We start from the raw sequence: 22,460 nt of genomic DNA on the forward strand, positions 1-22,460 counted from the left end.
AAAAATAGAACTACCACTCAACCCAGTAATTGCACTACTGGACATATACCCAAAGTAGTAGAAATCATTCTACCAAAAAGACACCTGCACTCATGTTTATCGTAGCACTATTTATAATAGCAAAGACATGGAACCAACCTAAGTGCCCATCAACAATGGACGGGGTAAAGAAAATGTGGTACATTTACATCATGGGATACTACATAGCCATAAAAAAGAATGAACTTGGCTTGGCTCAGTGGCTTAGCCTGTAATCCTAGCACTTTGGGAGGCCGAGGTAAGTGAACTGCCTGAGCCCATGTGTTTGAGACCAGCCCGGGCAACTTAGCGAGACCTCATCTCTACAGTAAATAAAAAAAAATTAGCCGGGCATAGTAGCATGCGCCTGTAGTTCCAGCTACTTGGAAGGCTGAGGCAGAAGGATCTACTGGAGCCCAGCAGATCGATGCTGGGGTGGCCAAGAGTGTGCCACTGCACTCCAGCCTGAGCAACAGTTGGAATTTTTTTGAGCTGGGATTACAGATACATGCCATGCCAGGCTAATCAATTTATTTCACTAAATGATCACTGAAATACTGAATTCAATTCCAACTCAAAAAAAAAAAAGAATGAAGTCATGTCCTTTGCAGCAACATGGATGCAACTGGATGCCAATACTCTAAGCAAATTAAATCAGGAACAGGAAACCAAATACCATTTGTTCTCACTTGTAAGTGGAAGCTAAACACAGGGTACAAATGGACATAAAGATGAGAATAGACACTGAAGACTCTGAAAGTAGAGGGGAGGGAAGAGAAACAAGGGTTGAAAAACTACCTATTGAGTCTTGGGTGATAGGTTTAATAGAACCTCAAACCACAGCATCATTCAATAAACCCATGTAATAAACCTGCACATGTACCCTCAAACTTAAAACAAACAAAACTATTTCACATCACTTTTAGATAAGGAAACTATAGATTTTAACTTATGGCCCATCTTATACATTTCCTCCCACCCTATGAAGCCACCATCTCAAGCCCTTTACTAGTTTATATGAAGCCCATTCTATTTCAGTTACCTGTGTACTGTAATTGCTACAGTGCTGAATGATCCTTTGCATTTCCTCATGAACCAGTTCCACACAACGGAGACTGGGCTCTTCTAGACGTTTGATTTGCCGCTTGACCAGTAACTCAAATGAAACCTCAGGCACAAACAAAGCAGGACGAGGACCCTGAAAATATAAAACTTAGCACTCTTATTATAGCTACATGTAATTTCAGTTCTTTCCAAAAGTCAAAAATGCATCCCATTTTTGGTATTTTTCATGCAAAGTGCTTCTTAATTTCAAGTATAAGAGCAAAATATCAAACTTCACAATTTTTAAAACTAATATATTAGTTAAAAAAAAACTTTAACCCCATTTTTTTTTAAGTCTAAAAGTTAAGCATACTCACAGTAGCATTTCTAATAGCAGTCAAAATGTCAATAGTGTTAAGGCCACCGAGTGGGTCAACAGATTCTAAGGTTCGCCCAAAAGTCTCATGGAAAATATAACAAATTCTAGCACCACCACATCTGAAAGGCAATAAGGTATATGGTTTCTAACATTAATACAAGGGAAAGAAGGTATAAGTTAGAAGTCTTTCTATAAGCCTTAAGTGTATCTCATCTTCTGAGAAAGTCCCAGATAAACTGACATTTCAGTCCATTCCCATTTCTGTGTGTTCTTTTTTTTTTTTTAAGTTGGAGTCTCACTCTGTTGCCCAGACTGGAGTGCAGTGGCATGTTCCTGGCCACCCCAGCCTTGACTTGCTGGGCTCCAGCAATCCTTCCGCCTCAGTCTTCCAAATAGCTGGAACTACAGGCGCGCGCTACCACACCCAGCTAATTTTTTTGATTTATTGTAGAGATGAGGTCTCGCCAAGTTGCCCAGGCAGGTGTTGAAACCACGGGCTCGGGCAATTCACTCACCTCAGCCTCCCAAAGCGCGGGATTACAGGCTGAGCCACCAAGCCCGGCTTCTATGTGCTCTTAACTCAGGGTCATTATGAATTTTTTTTTAATGGGAACAGGAGTCATATCATGAAAGGTATACATACATACTTGTATATGTAAGTATACTGACATAAAACATCAGTTAACTAAGAATTGCGAAGCATCTTTGCCCTAGTTTTCTTTAATTAGTTTATGAGCTTCTTAAGGAGAGGAAACAGTGCCTTATTTATCTCTGTTGATTCACAATCTAAAGGTCAGCAAACTTTTTCCATAAAGGGCCAGATAGTTACTATGTAAACAAATAAGCATAGCTATGTTCCAATAAAATTTATACACACTGAAATGTAAGTTTTATATAATTTTTGGGTCAGGAAATACTCTTCTTTGAATTTTTTTTCATTTTTACTTTACAATGCAAAAATCATTCTTGTGGGTTGTGTCACCTGCCTATAACTGCTTTAGACAATCTAAACCTCTTGGTCTAGGTATTAATTACCTTGTGTTTCCTATCTTGTTTAATAACTAGAAACCCTGGTATGATCTTTGTTTTTTTTATTCAAATCCAGTTGAAGTCTATAAACACCTTTATAATGTCTCCTCAAATCATCTCTTCCTCTCTATTTTTACCACCACTACTCAATACTTTTTTAGAGTAGTTCAGGCAGAAGGTACTAATCTCACATGCTAACAGAAATAAGTCAGGCACAAAAGGACAAATATTGCATTATTTCACTTACATGAGATATCTAGAACAGGGAAATTTCTAGAAACAGACAATAAATTAGAGGCTGCCAGGGCTGGAAGAGAGACTAGTGGTGACTGCATTACAATGTGAATATAATTTATGTCACTGAATTGTACACTTAAAATGTACAGTAATTAGTATCTCTGCCTCCAACTTTTCCCTTCTCCAAATAATTTTCCATAATGACCAGAATTATCCTTTAAGACAGGTTATTCCTCTGACCAAAAGTGTTTTTTTAATAGTAAGTTCTCCACATTCTGAGCAAGATATTGAAGACTTTATAGTTTTGTTCCCAGACACCAGTCCTGCCTTATCTCCTGTTATGTGCCATCATGGTACAAGCTGTTCTCTGAACACATTATTCTTATGTTATTCTTTATTGTTACCAGGCCTAAAATGCCCTCTCATTACTGCCTTCCCAAATTCTATTCAGAGCCCACTTCAAATACCTTTTTAAATGTGGAGCTTTCCTGAGTCCTGAAAAAAATATAAATGGTCTCTCTTCAATGTCATGAGATCTTGGTCAGGTGAACATAGATCATTGGTTTATTAACTATTTATGAAACTGTCCATTTATGTTTTAAGTACTTTTCTGACTATATATTAGACTTAATAAGTAAATAATTATACTTTTGCCACCTAATAAAGCCTCATATCCTTGACCTACTTTACCCTCTAAACCCCCCTTGTATGTGATCTTTATTTCCCAATAACCATTCAATAACTAGTCTCTTAAATACTCTCTTTATAGAGTTAATTCATTCGAAAGACAACCCAGGTCATACTAAGGTATATAGACACACACACACAATGAATTCACGTATAATTGATGAAATCTGAATAAGCTCTGTGGATTGCTCCAATGTCCATGCTCTCATTTTGCTGTTATATGTTAATTATGCAAGATTATTAGCATTGGGAAAGGTGAGGTAGAGAGTGCAAGGGAACTCCCTGTACATTTCTTTGCACATTCCTGTGAGTTTATAATTCTTTCCATTTTTAAAAATGAGAATGTAGAGAAATTGATATTCTGCTAATAGTCAAACAGTACAATATGCTAATAGTATACAATATGTTGTGAAAGACTTTGAGGGTGTCATACCCCTTAATTTAGTAATCCTACTTCTAGGAATTTATCCTCAGGGTTGACTTGAATAAAATGCCCTGAAGATAGGTGCAGGTAGTCCATCACAACATTGTTTATAAATGGGCATAATTAAAAACAAAGTATCCAATAGTAGGGGACTGGTTCAACAAATGAGGGTATATCTAAAAAGTGAAATACCATGCAAATCTTCAGACTAATCATGTAATGTATAATATCAGATAGAAAATAACTTGTGGTATGATGTAAAGAAATGATTTCAAAACAGCATATATAGCATCTGATTTTTAAGGATGTGTAGTATAGGCATTTATATGTTTTATAGATGCATAGAAAATTAGGAATTATCTTGGGTTGGTGAAATTAAGGGTACTTTTTTTGTTTTGTTGCAGAGATTATGTTGCCTGGGCTTGCCTCAAACTTCTGGGCTCAAGGGATCCTCCCATCTCAGCCTTCCAAGAAGTTGAACTACCGACATGCACCACCACGTAATTTTGTTTTTATGTTTTATTTTTGCTAATCTGCATTTTCTAATTTTTCATGAATGTTATACTGTATTAAAGAAACAACAAACATTTTTACTGTGCTTTATTTATAAAGTATTATTTCACATATATCAGACTTTATCCTACCATTTCTACAAAATGATATTCCTGTTTTATAGGTAACAAACCACAATAAGGTAATCTCATCTAAAGTCACTTTAACAAAAGATAAAGTGATCTAGTGATCCAGGTAATCAAATCTGTAGAAGAAGTTCTTACTTACAGTTCTGAAGTTTCAATATATTTTGCAGTTCCTTCAATAGTGTTACAGTATTCTGTGGCAAATTTGGTAATAAGCTGGAGTAAAGTAGCACTTTTATCATCCACAGGTTCACCGTAGCTATTTAGAAGAGACTGATATTGAGCAGCTAGAACATTTATTCTTGTTTTCAACTCTGGTAAGCAATCTCTGATGTGATGCATCAGTAACCTAGCAAAGATTAGAAAGGAAAGATTTTGAAGTAAAATTGTGTACTCTGACGCCCCAAACAAGTCAAATTTTAAAAATGCAAATAATCAGGAAAACCTGTCAAATAATTTGTCTTGGCAGATATGATACTGTGAAATATATATATTTGGTTTTTAATCTCCATTTCCTGGCATTCAGCTCCAAAAAATCTGTAGACTCTCCAGAGTGTCTTTTGTATGTTAATGACATGACTGGTGGCTAGGGGCCTCTTGACAGTTTTAGAATGGGGACTGGTCATCAGAAAAATTAAGGCATGATTAGAGGGTTAGGGCTTTTGGTCCCACTCTCCAACCTCAGGGGAGGGGGGAGAGGCCAAAGGTTGAGTTGATCATGAGTTATATCATGATTGATATAATCAGTCATGCCTGCATAGTGAAGCTTCCAAAAAAATTCAAGAGGACAGAATTCATGGAGTTTTCAGATAGCTGAACATGAGGTTTCTGGAGGGTGCCATGGCTATAGAGGACTTGGAAGCTCCACGCACCTACAATGCCTTGCCCTATGCATCTCTTCATCTGTATCTTTTGTAATAAGGGTGAACAGTACTAAAGTGTTTCCTTGAGTTCTGTGAGTCACTCTAACAAATTAATCAAACCCAAGGAGAGGGTCATGGGAATTTCAATTTACTGCCAGTCAGTCAGTTCAGAAGCACAAGTTACAACCTGTACTTGTGACTGGCATCTGAAGTGGGAGGCAGTCTTATGGGACTGAGCCCTCAACTTGTGGGATCTTATACTGTCTCCAAGTAAATATTGTTAGAACTGAGTTGAATTAGAAGATACTCAGCTAGAATCCCCTGAAGAATTGCTTGCATGGTATATGTAACCCCCCTCCCCACAAACATACACACATGGCATCAAGAAGCATTCTGTGCTATATTGAGTAATTATGTGAGAATAGGAAAAAAAAAAAAAAACCACTTTGATTGGTTCTTCCTAAATCACAAGAACAGGAAATAATATAATCTTAGAGGTAAGTACTTTGACACAAAGGAAGCTGTTTTCATCAATGCTTTTTAATTTCACCTTCGACTCATAAAATTGTAGTAACTCCTAGAGAATCAACTAGAAAATGAAAAAATGCAAATTATGTTCATATCATTGCAATTACCACAAAGAAAGTAAGCCATTCAATCCAATTCTTCCTATGTGATTTTGTTTTCATCGTCTTACCGTTTACAGTGGGTACTGCATAGGGAAAATCAACCTTTTTAAGATCCAAGTCTATCATCAGTCTTTAATTTAGGAAATAAGACAAGAGTAACAAAAAATGGCATTCCATTCAGTTATTTATAAGTCATCTAGAAAGGTCTTCTAGTCTCCACACCATCAATGGGCATTCAGAATTCAAGGTATACAACCTAAATTATTTCTACTATGACTAGGAATAGAAGACATTCTAAATTAAGAGTAGATCATGTGAAGATTATAAATTTTAATTCAGTTCCTGAAATCCAAAGTGGAAATGAAATAAATCATCTATCTAGTTCTATCCTCAAAATAAAATTGTCAAAAATTTCATAATTAAAACATTTTAAAATTCACTTGAGCATTCATTCTAGACTACATGATTTAATGTCAACTATCTCAAATAAAAATAAAGACATCTACTTTTTAAGAATTTACTATACAAGAAACCAAAAGTGAAACTGTCAGAACAGTATGAAAATTTAAGGAACTGAAAAGACTGATACCTATTGGCAAAATAAAACATCTCATTTCTAAAAGGTAAAAAATGTTACCTGTTTAGAGTTCTAGCAAGATACTTTGTTCCATTTCTATTGGCCAGAGATGGATATTTCTTTTGAAGAAAAGCATATTCATCACGGATTGAATCAGTTACACTCTTCTTATTGTTAATATCTAGCTGGCTCCTAAGGTTGAAAAATAATAAAACTGTTCAGCTAAAGTTAATTGTCGTCCTTTCCCTCACATAATGACAGCAATGGGCACTGTTCCCTGATACTTGACAAGGACTATTTTAATTCTCACAATAAGTTTATGTCATAGGTATTATTATCCCATTTTATAACAAGGAACTGAGGATCAGAGAGATTAATTTACCCAAGGTTATACATTAAGTAGCACAGTCAAGATTCGAACTATGTGACTAATAAGTAGTGCCTGATTACTTTAAGCCTTATTATCATAATTAATTGTAGACTAAACAATACTCTTAAGTAACAGGTATAGACAGGTATAAGTGTATCTTAATCAACTGTTGATTTTATCCGTGGGACAGGTCATTGATTTCTACCAAAAATAATTAAGTTAACTTGAAGAACAATTATCTACAAATACAATAGTGTCATGCCACCTGCTTGCCTGAAAAGGGAAATAGCTAAAATTGAGGGGAAAATATGGGAGTAGGAATGGAATGGAAGGACATAAAAATAGAAGCAGATAACTGGAATAGATCTCAGATACCATGTAGCAAAAATATTTTCATTTTTAAAAGGCTTGAGACTCAAAGATGTTAGGTGTCATATAATCCACACTGTATCTAGTTTATGGAAAGAACTGGGACTAGAACCAAAATCTCATCATTTCAGTGCTTCCTACATTATAAAGGCTTTGAACTAAGAGCTTGATCTGAACCCAGCTCTTTCACTCGCCATGTGATATATGACACATGGTAAATGTATACCTGAGTTTTCTGATCATAAAATAGACATCAACACCTACCTCAAGGGATGTTGTGAGGATTCCAAGAGATACCATTTGTAAATTGTTCACAGTAGAGTGTCTAAAACATAATTAGGCACTCAGTAATAGTTTCCTTTTCACAATTTTTAATAGCAGCTATTTATAATTAAGATACCCTCAGTAAAACTCCTGAAAGTCACATCCTGACAATTATACAGAATCACTAATGCTAGGGGTTAAACCAATCTATCAAAATCCAATTACCATAAACTCTCAATTGAGTATAAACTAGAAAATACATTTTTTTCCTTACCCAGGGCCTCCTCACACATAGTTTAACATAATAAGGCAAGAACTCTTAAAGCCTGGTTATTAAATTTCTTCCATTTTGTGGCACTGCTAACTTTAGGAACATTTTCCATTAAAGATGTCTGTAAAGGCTTTAGTGAATCTTTTCCCTTTAGAGCAATGAATTTTTTAGCAATACAAAGATTATAGTAAAAGGAGAAAAAAATAAGACAGCATCACATTTCAGGCAGATTTTAGAAATTTAGGCTTGCTTTGAAATGAGAATGCTGCAATTCTTATCCCACTCTTAACTGCTAACCTGTTAACTACTCCAATGATTCCAAGTTTGACTGGAATGACCCTTCCCATCAATACATCCATGGCATCAGTACCCGCATCCATGAGATCAAGTTTAGTGATTACAGCGAGAGTTCTGCGACCTGGTAAATGCAAAAAGAGAAAAAAGAAAAGAAACCAAAAACAGAAAGAAAGAAAGAAAGAAAATGACATATCAAATAAAGTCAGTAAGTATTAATAAAGGAAAATCCTCATCTATAAACCCACCTAATATTACTTTGCCATCATCATTTGGTAATGCTATTCTTAACCTTTGCTTATAAGTTCTTTTTAAAAAATAATTTTAGGCTGGGCATGGTGGAGCACACTTGTAATCCCAGTACTTTGGGAGGCAGAGGCAAGAGGATTGCCTGAGCCCAGAAGTTCAAGACCAGCCTGGGCAACATGGCAAGACCTCATCTCTACAATAAACCAAAAAATTAGCTGGGCATCAGGGTGCACACTGTAGTCCCAGCTATTTGAAAGGCTGAGGTGGAAGGACTGCCTGAGCCCTGCAGGTCAAGACTGTAATAGCTGTGATAGTGCCACTGCACTATAGCCTGGGCACCAGAGATTCAAAAATAAAATAAAATAAAATAAACATTGTGTACAATTTTTTTTTTTTGAGTTGGAATCTCACTCTTGTTACCCAGGCTGGAATCCAGTGGCACATCACGGCCACCACAGCCTCGACTTGCTGGGCTCAGGCAATCCTTCCACCTCAGCCTTTCAAGCAGCTGGAACTATAGATGCACACCACCACACCAACTAGTTTTTGTGATTTATTGTAGAGACGAGGTCTCACCAAGTTGCCCAGGTTGGTCTCAAACCCCAGGGTTCAGGCAATCCTCTCACCTCGGCCTCCTCTCAAAGTGCTAGGATTACAGGCTGAGCCACCATACCTAGCCCATTGTGTACAATTTAAAATTTTTTTTCACATGTAATTTTTTAATAGCTAATAGGGCTATTTTTTAAACATTTTTAAATTGCTTAAAATTTACTCTTTTTTGGTATATAGTTCTATGAGTTTTGCCAAATGCAAAGCAATGTGTTAGTACAAGACACTGCCAACCAATCAAACCTGTTTTTGAGTCCTAGCTTTGCATTTTCTAAAATGTAAACAGAATCATACATTTAGCATAATGCATTTGAGTCATCTGTATTATTGTGATATCAATAGTTCATTCCTTTTTTTGTGTCCCATTTTAGTTTGGTTACTCATTCTCCATTTGAGAAATATTTGAGTTGTTTCTAGTTTTTGTAAATAACGAATGAAGCTGCTATAGACATTCAAGTAGGTAGTCCATTCTCACCAGCAAACTATGAGAGCTTCAGCTGCTCTATACAGTGTACAATTTTACCGGAGGTATTTTAAAATTATAAGCATTTTTTAAATCAACAAAATCATCTTTAATTATTTCATATTTTATTCTCCTAATTTACTTACTCATTCCTGCAGCTTACCATGTTGTTTCTAATTTTGACACTATAAATAGTACCATATAGGATTATTTCCTTACTATATATTACTAGGCTAAGATTAATAGATCAAAAGTATGACCATAGCTGGGCTCGGTAGCTCAGCCTGTAATCCCGCGCCTTGGGAGGCTGAGGTGAGTGGATTGCCTGAGCCCGCGGGTTCGAGACCTGCATGGGTAACTTGGTGAGACTCATCTCTACAATAAATCAAAAACTTAGCCGGGTGTGGTAGCACACGCCTGTAGTTCCAGCTACTTGGAAGGCTGAGGCGGAAGGATCACCGGAGCCCAGCAGGTAGAAGCTGCGGTGGCCAGGAGTGGCCACTGCACTCCAGTCTGGGCAACAGAGTGAGACTCCAACTCAAGGAAAAAAAAAGAAAAAGTATGACCATATTTATGGCTCAACAATCAGTTTAAAAAGTAAAATTTAAGTAAACCCTTTTACTTTATAGTTTATTTTTTAATCTAACTGAAGTGAACATTAAATACTCATACAGTAAAAAAGTTTCTTAAAAACTTGAAAAATAGCCAGGCATGGTAGTTATAGTTCCGTCTACTTAGAAGGCTGAGGCGGAAGGATCGCCAGAGCTCAGCAGGTCGAGGCTGTGGTGGCCGGGACTATGCCACTCACTCCAGTCTGGGCAATAGAGTGAGACTCCAACTCAAAAAAAAAAAAAAAAAAAAAACTTGAAAAAAAAAAGGTTACCCTGCTTGTAGGAATTTTACTTAGCAGTCTTAGTACTAACATTTTCTACCAATTTTTTATTTGAAATTCTTCCTCCAAGCAAGAAAAGAAAAAATAACACAACCTTCAGACCCTCCAAATATTCTGATGAAGAAAAAAAATGGTTTCCTTATTGGGCAAACTATATACTTATTAGCAGCAATAATAACCACTCTCTTACAAGCTTGTATTTTATATATACAAAGGCACACTACATCATTAGTCAAGTATCACTGACCCACAGTATGAATTAATCCCTGGTATTATAAATACTTCATAAAAGGATTTTTAACCTTTATTTCTAAGGACCCCTGTGCCCCACTTGAACATGTCTAAATGTTTTCTACCTCTGTACCACAGTAATCTACCAAGATTATCTACTGTGAGAATTATTTATTCTTTCTCTCTTTTATTTTTTGAGAGTTGGGCTCTCAGTATATTGACCAAACTGGCTTTCATCTCCTGGGCTCAAGCAATGCTCCTACCTCAGCTTCCTGAGTAGTGGGGACCGCAGGCACATGCTACCATGTCTGGCTAAGTTGTATACTCTTAAAAGTCAGCCATTCAAAAAAACTAAATCACAAAACAAGAAACCCTTTTTGCAAAACCATTTTATTATTTAAAATCATTAGGTAACTATTATAAATATAGATGTGAAATATTTTTGCCTAGCCTAATTACTTCTTTTAAATCAGAATTTCTATTTATAATTACAAGCAAAATAGGAAAGCAGTTTTTAATTTGTATTACCTGGAGATACTCCATTTAAAAACGAAAAATTCCTTTCTTGAGGGTAGATTTGCCATTGTAAATCAAGCATCTCATTAAATATTAACATCTGTCCTTACCATCTGGATCTACCTCTCTGGAAATTTTAAGTGCCTCTGATGTTGCCATGTCTGTATTAGCAGCAGTGACAGCAAGGATAATGGAATTTGGATTACTGATGAACCGAAGAATGAGCTCTCTGATTTGAAGCTCAATATCTTTAGGTTGATCACCTACAGGCACCTAAAACAAATCGAGATGAGCAAAGAACTAATAATAAAAGTCAACTCAGTTTTTTTCCCCACAGTTAATCCATTGAACATAGGTATTTCTCCATTTACAAGTAAATAAATTAATAATAACCTACAGTGGTATTTATGAAATCTGGTAATGTATGACATCTCAAAACATAACTCTTGCAAATATCAAAAGTTTACTTAACACAATTCCATGTTAAGGATTGATTAATGTTAATTAATTAGATACAAATTCATTCAATCAATTAGCAAGTGTATATTGGTAGCCTACTACATGTCAGGCTTCAGGTCGTGTCAGATTATGTTACAGTAATGAATTTTTAAAAGACCAAAATCCTGCCTTCATAGAGCTTATGTTTTAGTGAAAAGAGACAGATAATAAACAAGCATATACATATATACATATATATATGGAGAGAGAATATATATCAAGGTGGCAGTAAAGGCTATGGAGAAATAAAGCAGAACAGCAGGCTAGGGAATGATTAGAGAGGATTATGATTTTAAATTAGATTATGTTTTAAAATAGAGTAATCAGGGAAGACCTTACAGAGACAATTGCCATTTGAGAGAATGAGCAGAAATTAAAGGAAATAAGGGGACAAGTACATAAAGATATGTGAGCAAAGAACATTTCAGGCAGAGTGAACAATAAGGACAAGACAGTGAAGCAGAAAGAATTAGAAGAATAGGGACATATCAAGTAGGTATTCTAGAGCTCTGTAAGAACCTGGGCTTTTACTCTGAGTGAAATAGGAGAGGTTTTGAGCCAAAGAATGACACAATTCAATTTTCACTTCAACAGCATTACCCTGGCTGCGAAGGATGAGATAATGAAGACCTGTTATTTATTACTATTGCAGTAATTCAGGTAAGATGATAGTGGCTAGATAGGATGGTAGCTATGGGTCCATAAGACATGATAAGTCTGGGATATACTGTAAAGGTAAGGAAACCCAAAAGGATTTGCTGACAGGAAGTATAATGTGGGATAAAGAAGTGTCAAGAATGACTACAAACTTTTTGGCTAAACAATTGGTAAGATGGAGTTACCATTTATTGATATGAGGGAAGACTACTGAAGGATCAAATCTAGTTGAGGGAGAGGTCAGGACTTTTGTATTAAACATCTTAAGTATGAAAAGTCTATTCGACATTTAAGTGTATATGTCAATTAGAATTGGATATTCAAATTTAGAGATGCTAGAATGCTGCCAACATATACACTGATGTATTTGAAGCCATAAAAATCTGATGAAATCAAGGGGAAAAGTGTACCTAGAGAAGACAAAAGGTCCACAAACTGAGCTCTGGGGCACTTACTGTTTAGACACTGGAAAGAGAAGAAGAAACACCAAAAGAGACTAAAAAGGAGTAGCCAGTGAGAGTGGAGATAAACCTTAGAGTGTGATATCCTGGAAGGCAAGTAAAGAAGTGTTTCAAGGAAAAAGGAGGGTTTAACTATATCAAATGTGGCTAACAGATCAAGGTGGTTGCAGAAAGAAGTTGATTATTGTCATGTAGGTGTCAAGGAAGAATCACATTTTTTCCAGTAAAAACAACATGGCCAAATCCACAATGTGTAATAACTACTCCTTACCTTGGTCATTCCTGGCAAATCCACGAGTGTCAAATTGACAACATTGGGTGAAAAAATCTTAAGATGAATTGGTTCAGGGCTTACTCCCTAAAAATAAGTTTTAAGATATTATATTAAAATTTCAATGAAATATGAAATGTTAAAGTAAATTTCATTTCAAGTAGATAGACATTAGATGTTTTTAAAAATGAATTAAACCATGATCCCCAAAACAATCAAACCTGATGAAACACATGGGAAGTATGGCAGCCAGCCATTTAGCAGGTTATAGTCCTACCTATCTCCTCATTTCCCCGTAGTATCTCACACTGTTTTTCTTGATTCTAAGCATAAACTATTTCCTAAATATGTTTAGTAGATTTAGTGCTGAACAAAAGAATAATCTATTCTTCACTATCCAAATGTATGAGGTTCTTGAGTTCAGAGAGTGAGTCACAGATAACATATAAATCAATTTGGTTCCTCATCTTTCACTTTCAGGTGGCAGAAGTATGTACAGTAAAGAACTCCTCAGACAATTTATCTGAGTATTTCAATCCTTGAACTTAAATAGTAAGAATTTGGATAGTAAGAGATACAAGTATTTTTACTCCCATAGAGTCGGATGATGGTGTAGGGGTCCTCCTCTTCACCACTGACTCTCTAAAGTTTTAGGATTGAGTCAACTATATGTAAAAAGACACTTACGAGATGTTGCTACCTTGTCTTTGTACATGCCCTTTTTTATTCTTTAATATGCCTTCTCTTCTATTTAGCCATCTTGTATTTTCCCTCATTTACCCACTGAAAATTCTAATTTCCCAGGAAGGTTTTTTGAAACATCCTTCACTCCACATTCCTTATTACAATTACATCTGCTGTATTAGATTACTCTGAACTACTTTTTCATTTTAAATACTCCAGTGTTGCAAAGTCAGTAAATGTTGATACTTGGCATACCTACCTAGGTTGTATACTTCCCAGGCTCCTTATTGCCATGGCATTCCCCTATCATGTCCAATACAAAGCTCTGCCCAAATGCCTTTACACCTCCTACTCACAGATGTTTTAAAACCTTCAGGGCATTATGCTAGCATATGAAATCATTTACACATTTATACAGAAAAATTACATAAGATCAAACTACCATTTACTTCATTACAAACATGATTTAGGAAAGGAGATTGTTTTTATAGATTTCAGCTTGGAGGACTTTTCATGTTTTTTTACACTGTAGGTGAAAAACAGCTAGGTAAGTAAATTATATTCTCAGCAAGAATTAACCATCTTGTAAGTATACAGATTCGATATTTATTGACATTTAATGTAACTTAAAATGTTCATTTCTGAATTGCCACAGTCTCACACTCTTTCTACAATCTAGAACTGTATAAAATTACCACCAATTGCTGAATTCAGTAAATTGAGGATTGCAGAAGATACAATACAGACTAGTGTTATGATTGATAACATTCCAAAAGCCAAAATTATCCCTGATATAATTATAGAACTAAGGACAAGTTAATCTAGTTTCCATCCACTTTCTTCTGCCCCTTCTACACAACACGACTATTACAAATTCAGGGACGTATGGCAGCAGTAGCAGTGACTCAAAGGTTACCAATATAGAGTTCAATAATGAACAAAGCTCAATCACTAAAACAGCACAGATATCCTTAACAGGCATAAGGACTTAAAATTGAAAGGCTACAAAAACATCTTTTTGTCAGAAAATAATCTCTGCAGCACAGTATCTGGCAGATATAAAGACTACATAAGTATTTGTTGATTATCAGTACTAGGTTAGGGTTCACTTGTGAGATTAAATGGGCCTATGGATAATAACAAGAATGCAGGTAAAAACAAAAAAGGAGAGGAAATATAAATTTAAAGAGATGTATACTACAAATGCAAAAAGAAAAGTAATAAAAACAAAGAAGAAAGGAAACAGGAAGATTTGGGTAAGGCAGTGATAATACGTCAAGATTAACAGCATCTTAGACACCTAATTTGTTTTGTTTTAAATTCTCACAATCTTAGAAAATGAGAAAGTATTGTACCCCACATTTTTAAAAGAAAAAATTAAAAAAGAAAATGAGAAAGTAATCAGTTGCTCATGTGTTACTTTTCATTTTTACTTTAAAGAAACTGATTTTCCTCTCTTTGCTTTCATAAGTAAATATAGTCTTACTCAGGTAAGAAAAAAAACTTCAAAATACATATATCTCATAAGTTATATACTTCCTGAGTTGGAGTATAATCAATCAATCAGAAAAAGATAACTTATTATAGCAATATTTAGTAGAGTAATACAATATAATAGTGGTATGTACATGCCAGAAACAAAAATCAACACTTAAATGAAACATTTGAGATATATATATATATATATATATATATATATATGAAACAAAAGGGGCTAAGCAATATGTCTATATTATTCATGAAAATACTTCATTTGTATCAAAGACCAAGATTTTGACTTTCACACATTATATAAACATTCACACATTATAGAAAAACCTCAATGATATATTTACTGCTGTTTATTTTTTCCTGCTCTAAAAAAGTGCCTACCTTGTTATTTCCTGAAATCCTTTCTGTTTCATTTTCAATTTCTTGTCGAATTTCATCAAAATCCGTGTAAAGCTAAAAATTATTGAAATAAAAACCACAATATTCAAAATAAAATCAAAAGTTCTTAAGGGAATCCATATATTTCAAGGATGTCTATGGATGTGCTTCAGAGAATAGTAAACAAATTCTAATATACATATATATTTTTGAACTAAGGAAGCATAGTTTTTATTAAGCTTTTCAAAGCTTCCTGATTCTACGAGAATTAAAAATCACCAAATTTGACAAAACTGGGATCAATTGTTTTCCAAATAAGCAATTGTGAATAGAAATGTTACTGAGGTAACATTTGCTTTACAAAATAACAACACATTGCCAATAATAAGAAACCAATTATCAACCACTTGTACAAAATAATCTCTTTTTTTTCTTTTGAGTTAGAGTCTTACTCCGTCATCCAGGCTAGAGTGCAGTGGCACGCTCACAGCCACCCCAGCATTGACCTGCTGGGCTCCAGCGATCCTTCTGCCTCAGCATTCCAAGTAGCCGAAACTACAGGCACGCGCTACCATGCCCGGCTAATATTTTGATTTATTGTAGACAAGGTCTTAGGTCTTACCGTGTTGCCCAGGCTGGTCTCAAACCCTCGGGCTCAGGCAATCCTCTCGCCTCGGCCCCGCAAAGTGCTGGGATTACAGGCTTGAGCCACTGCACCCGGCCCAAAATATTCTTTTCAACATTATCTTTTCATTATATTTGCATATGATTACCTTATTTTTGGTGTGAAGAAATTTACCCCATTCTTCTGCTTCCACCCCTGGAAAAAGAAAAACTCATTTATTGGAAACTATGGAAATTACTTTTTATCTTTTGTTAGGAATTTTAAAAGGCAACATAATAAACTGTCATTTGTTCCTACTTAATAAACTGTTATTTGTTCCTACTTTGCCATCAATTACAAGTGCTTTAATATCTGCTAAGTTATATTTTATACGTTTAAAAAACTGTGTCATCTATTTTAAAAACATGACTAACATCGGGTGAAATTGCTCACAGGTCTTCCCACCAGTTGAAATCTAGATTTTAGGAATAAAATTGTTCATTTCTTGTCATATTTTATATGTCGTTATAGTATAAGGAATATTCTTCATTTTTAAACATCTTACATAAAAAGCAATTTTTCTTTTTTTTTTGAGTTGGAGTCTCACTCTGTCACCCAGGCAGGAGTGCAGTGGCCACTCCCGGCCACCGCAGCCTCTACCTGCTGGGCTCCGGTGATCCTTCCGCCTCAGGCTTCCAAGTAGCTGGAACTACAGGCGCACGCTACCACACCTGCTAATTTTTTTTGATTTATTGTAGAGATGAGGTCTCGCCTGCCTGGGCGGTTCTCGAACCCGCGGGCTCAGGCAATCCACTCACCTCAGCCTCCCAAAGGCACGGAATTATAGGCTGAGCCACCGAGTTCAGCTAAAAAAGCAGTTTTTCTAATGAAAGTACTCAATTAAGTTAATGACTAAGAAGAAAAATGAAGAATCCCACTGAGTAGTGCAAAAAGTATATATAACTGATTGGCCAGGCACAGTAGCTCATGCCTATAATTCCAGCACTCTGGGAGGCCAAGGCGGGAGCAGCCTGGGCAACATGGCAAGACCTCATGTCTACAATAAATAAAAAAAATTAGCGAGGATGGGAGCACGCGCCCATAGTCCCAGCAACTTGGAAACCTAAGGTGGAAGGATCACCTGAACCCAGCAAGTGGAGGCTGTGGTAGCAGTGATCATGCCACTGCATTCCAGCCTGGGCAACAGAGTGTGATTCCAACCAAAAAAACAAACTGATTTGCATACATAACTCAAGGAGAAAATACACAATATGCCTGTGAAACAGCTAATTTTTAATAATGTTTTTAAATTTGGTTTCCTGTTGGTTACCTATAAAGTCATAACACTGTCTCTTTACTAGCTCTCTCATTATTACAGAGCATTGTAACTTGTCTACACTTCCAAGGTGATCTAAACCCCCTCCCTCAATCCCTCCCCCGGAGTCAGGGCTATGCTTTCCCTTGGAACTGGAAGTAGAAAAGAAATAAAAAGGAGAAAAAGAAAAAAACCCAAAAACCCTGGTATACACGCTATATGTAGTTGCCACTCTCCTTTAGTTTATAGGTCCGTTTACACTTCCTGAAAGAAGGAAAATATATTTTCTATCTGCATTGTGTAAAGTGCTTTACAATTTGGAGAGCAAGTTTTATTCTGTTTTTCTCAGAGAAACTAGAACTGTTTAATTGTTGAAAGGTAATCTAACTTTACCTCCCCAAGCACAGCTATTTTGCTTTTGTCAAGTTCAGAAGTTAAAAGGTCTTAATGATTAAGTTTATTGAATAATGCATATCAGCCACCTGAAATCAAAATAAAAATGGCTATAAGATATTCAGATAAATATTTATTGAGGAAAATGTGGGTCACTTCTTTGGTGGAATAAAGATAAATAAAACTGGATCCCTTTTGCAAGTAAAATGCTCACCTACTTGAAGCTTAGTACCTTCTTCCAAGAATCTCCTTGGAGGACTGGAATAATCTAGGTGAATAGAACTCACAAAGGCAGGTACTACATACCAAAGGGGAGTTTTGAATTTACCTTACATTAAAAGGGCCCGGCTTCACAAGCATGTTTTTAAAAATAAAAATAAATTACATTCACCACCAAAAAAGTTTGCATATTTTTGCATGGCCAAAAAAAAAACAAGAACCAACCAATAAAACCTGCAATCAATGTGGATAGGCAAATAAAAATGGAAGAAAAAAAAATGCACACAGCCTGTAAGAGTACATAAGCACACATGCAGGCATAATTTTTAAAAGGGTCAAAAATAAATGGATAAAGGAAACCTTTAGAAAGGTGTCTTGAGTTTTTCCATGTGGCAGGGTCTGTAGTTAAAGAGAAACAGCACAAAATAAATAAGTTTAGTGCTTATCCCTAAAATAGTAAACCTTTTTAAAAAAAATCTAATGTGCAGAAACCTGATCACATTTCAAATGCAAACAGCATTCACTTATTCAAAATTTACAACTAGAATTAGAGGGATGTATATAATATTTTTAAGTGATGGAAGCATAGCATATTGTGTGCTATAATTCATTCTTAACATTTTTAGAAAATAAATTTTACATTACAATTAGTTATGTCACCATTGTTTCTAATTCTGACACAAATTGATTACACCTAATCCACCATTCAAAAATTTGCCTGATATTTGATAACCTACTATGGAAAAAGATAAACTGCCTGATAAAATAGAATCTATAAAATATACTAAATATATCTGTCAAAACGTAAAAGTCAGGAAGTATATGAAAGTTTTTTGGGTTTTTTTTTTACCCCATTAGCTAAGATTGTGCTTTATAAGGGTATTTTCTTTGAAATATAGATTGAATTTAACAGAACACCATAGAAAGTTAACTCTTCACCTTCAAGGACTCAATCCAAAAGAGACTACTACTTGTATCACAAGTATCCTATGCAGAAAGGTTAATCCTACCTTTTTCCTTTAATTCTTTTTTTTTTGAGTTGGAGTCTCACTCAGTCATCCAGACTGGAGTGCAGTGGCCGCTCCCGGCCACTGCAGCCTCGACCTGCTGGGTCCGGCGATCCTTCCACCTCAGCCTTCCGAGTAGCCAGAATTACAGGCGGGTGCAACCACGCCCGGCTGATTTTTTTATTTATTGTAGAGATGAAGTCTCGCTGTCCAGGCGGGTCTCGAACCCGCAGGCTCAGGCAATCCACTCACCTCAGCCTCCCAAAGGCACGGGATTACAGGCTGAGCCACCGAGCCCAGCTTCCTTTAATTCTTATGCATAATTTTACTGCCTTTTGGGAGTAATTGATTGCTTTTACAAATAGATAATTTAACTAAATGGGAGTAAAAACTCAAATTATACCCAGATTTTTAAGCATTATTCTATGAAGCAAATATATGCATTTTTTAAAAGAAAACAAAAAAAACCTTTTATTTTATTTTATTTTATTTATTTTATTTTTTTTGAGTTGGAGTCTCACTCTGTCGCCCAGACTGGAGTGCAGTGGCCGCTCCCGGCCACCGCAGCCTCGACCTGCTGGGCTCCGGCGATCCTTCCGTCTCAGCCTTCCGAGTAGCTGGAATTACAGGCACGCACTACCACGCCCGGCTGATTTTTGATTTATTGTAGAGATGAGGTCTCGCCAAGTTGCCCAGGCAGGTCTCAAACCCGCGGGGTCAGGCAATCCACTCACCTCAGCCTCCCAAAGGCGCGAGATTACAGGCTGAGACATCGAGCCTGGCTAAACCTTTTATTTTAGTTCAATGACTTTTTTCTCCCCAAAATAAACTCATTCTTATAATTTTTCAAGTTTCCACTGACACTGTTTAGAAGTATAATATATAGCATAATTTTGGCCTTTAATCAGCATGCTAATTTTCGATTTTGTCTAAAAGAAAATCTGAGAAAAGCTTGATTTACTTCTTACAAATATATGGAAGATAATTGTGGAGTTCAAAGTTCAAACTAGACCACTATCCCACACTAAAACCCTTTAGTGGGTTTTTGTTGTTGTTGTTTTTGAGTTGGAGTCTCACTCTGTCGCCCAGACTGGAGTGCAGTGGCCACTCCCGGCCACGACCTGTTGGGCTCCGGTGATCCTTCCGCCTTAGCCTTCCAAGTAGCCAGAATTACAGGCATGCGCTACCACGCCCAGCTAATTTTTTGATTTGAGGTGAGGTCTTGTCAAGTTGCCGGGGCTGTTCTCAAAACCATAAGCTCAGGCAATCCTCTCACCTTGGCTTCCCACCTTGGCTGGGATTATAGGCGAGAGTCACCACACCCGGCTTTAATTAGAGCTATTTTACAGATGTTTATAAATAAAACAAAGTCTGAGTCAAACATTGAACTAAACAGGAAGATTAAATATATTATTCTCATTAAGCATTTCAAACCCCACTAATATATGTGTAATTAATGTAGGATACACATTTAATAAGCAATTCAAAATCGGCTGAGACACAGATAACATTCCTTAACATCTTTCGATTTAACCAAAAAAAAATTGCTATAAAGGATATTGCATACTTTTTAAATTTTAATACTCCATGTTTACTAGTTATAGAGTCCATTAAAGAGATAGCCTGGGTTTAGCTGGAGACTAATTCTTTACATTGGGGGGGGGAGGTTGTCTTTTAAAAAATCAAAATATATGAGCTATATAGGTAAACCTTAGCAAAAGAAGAAGAGAGGAACTAATAATAATTAAAAATTAACTCTTTCTATAAATAATATTCATCTTAGATTGAGGGGCAAAAGAATCAAAATTAGCAGTACATGATAAGCACAGAAAAAAGAAGGTAAAATAACACTGCTAAGCTAAAACACAGTCATTTTAATTTTTTTTTTTAAATCAACTAGAATCTAAATGATTTAAATTCTACATTAGTGTAAAAAACTAAAAACACCAATGGTTTAAATACTTGGAATAAAGGACTTTAAAAGGCACTTAAGTTTTTTTCTTTAAAGTAAGTGATTCTTGTTTTCTGAGTGTCTCACTGGATCCCTTCATTACATAGCTTTAAAAACAGTTTACTAAGCTGAACTACTCAAAAGAGACTATTCCCCAACAACTTTACTCTTGGCCTTTCAAAAAAAACTACTCATCTCTTACATTAAGAAATATGCATACTACTTCCCTCCACACAATTTCTGATTTTGCTATAGACACTAATTTCTAATTGTCTAATCAATTTGCATCTTTTTAAAAACAGACCAAAAATGAAGAGTTTTAAAATAATTCTTATCCCAATTCTGAAATTTACCATTTTCTTCTCCTGTCGTTTTTCGTTTATCTTCTGGTGAAACATGAACCAGTTGCAGAATGAGAGGTCTCCGGGTGACAATACCAGTACCTCTGGGAAGCAGGTCCCTCCCCACTAGGCTTTCTAGTACTGAGCTCTTCCCACTGCTCTGAAAACAGAACACACAACAGCAAAATGAGTTCTTAATAGTTTTGTTAACTCTACTAACAAGGCAGCATACACAAAATGATTTTAAAGTAAAAATCAGCACAGAATTAAATTAAATTTATATTTTATAGTTACATGATCTTTATTTTTTTAAAATCTAAAAACAGAAAACAAAAGCCTCATTCTCCCATAATTTTCCTACCTTTTTTGATACTCTCCCAACCAAGTTTCAAAACCTACGTAATAATTATATATTTTTTAAATGCTTATAATAGTATATATTTTACTGTAAATGGGACAGTAGTATATATATTTTCCTCTAACCTACCTTTATTTTTAATGTAATGATCAGAGATAGTGTTCCATGTCAACATATTAATTTCTTCAGCGTTTAACAATTAAAAGAGTATTTTACTGTGTATAAAACCAAACCCCACTTGATGGACATTTAGTTTTTGGTGTTTGCTATTCAATGTTGCAGTGAACATGTTTGTATATATAACCTTACACAAGTGTCTTATTACCTCATTAGACTTAGTTCATTTAAATTAAATTGCTGTGATTAAGGAACATATAGATTTTTTTTTAAATTCTTTTTTTTATTATAAAGATGTGGGGTACAATTCTGGGTTAGGTATACAAACGTTGATTATGCAGGTATCCTTGCTTGCTGATGAGGTATGCCCCTCCCTCCCCTGGCAGTTTTCCTCAACTGCCAATCCCAACCCCCTCCCCTGGAACATATAGATTTTAAGCATTTATAGATATTAATACTGCCAGAGTGCACAGAAGGTGACACCAAGTTATACTTCCAACAGTTACAAGTGTATTTACTTTGCTGCATCCCATCAGTATTGGGCATTCTTGCTTTTTGGATCTTTGCTACTTTGATAGATGGACACTGACAACTCATCTAAATTTGTGTTCCTTTATTACTGAGGTCAAGCAGTCATTTGTTTAAAGGCTTTCTGTGTTTCT

The 22,460-nt window shown here is 35.7% G+C and overlaps 1 protein-coding gene across 1 annotated transcript in view; it reads right to left on the reverse strand.

Moving 5' to 3' along the window:
• DNM1L (dynamin 1 like) overlaps positions 1 to 21,483 on the reverse strand; it is a 33,287-nt gene extending 11,804 nt beyond the window's left edge. The window contains exons 1-7 of the mRNA XM_021706844.1: positions 21,336 to 21,483; positions 18,385 to 18,423; positions 16,267 to 16,313; positions 6,586 to 6,717; positions 4,599 to 4,805; positions 1,440 to 1,560; positions 1,061 to 1,216 (exon numbers count right to left, since the gene is read on the reverse strand). Of these exons, the coding sequence (XP_021562519.1) occupies positions 1,061 to 1,216; positions 1,440 to 1,560; positions 4,599 to 4,805; positions 6,586 to 6,717; positions 16,267 to 16,313; positions 18,385 to 18,423; positions 21,336 to 21,380 (747 nt within the window). The 5' untranslated portion in view covers positions 21,381 to 21,483. The remainder of the gene's footprint in view (positions 1 to 1,060; positions 1,217 to 1,439; positions 1,561 to 4,598; positions 4,806 to 6,585; positions 6,718 to 16,266; positions 16,314 to 18,384; positions 18,424 to 21,335) is intronic.
• Positions 21,484 to 22,460: the final 977 nt, after the last annotated feature.

The sequence above is a fragment of the Carlito syrichta genome, unplaced genomic scaffold (genome assembly GCF_000164805.1).
Source record: "Carlito syrichta isolate Samal-C Ts95f unplaced genomic scaffold, Tarsius_syrichta-2.0.1 Scaffold316039, whole genome shotgun sequence".
NCBI lineage: Eukaryota > Metazoa > Chordata > Mammalia > Primates > Tarsiidae > Carlito > Carlito syrichta.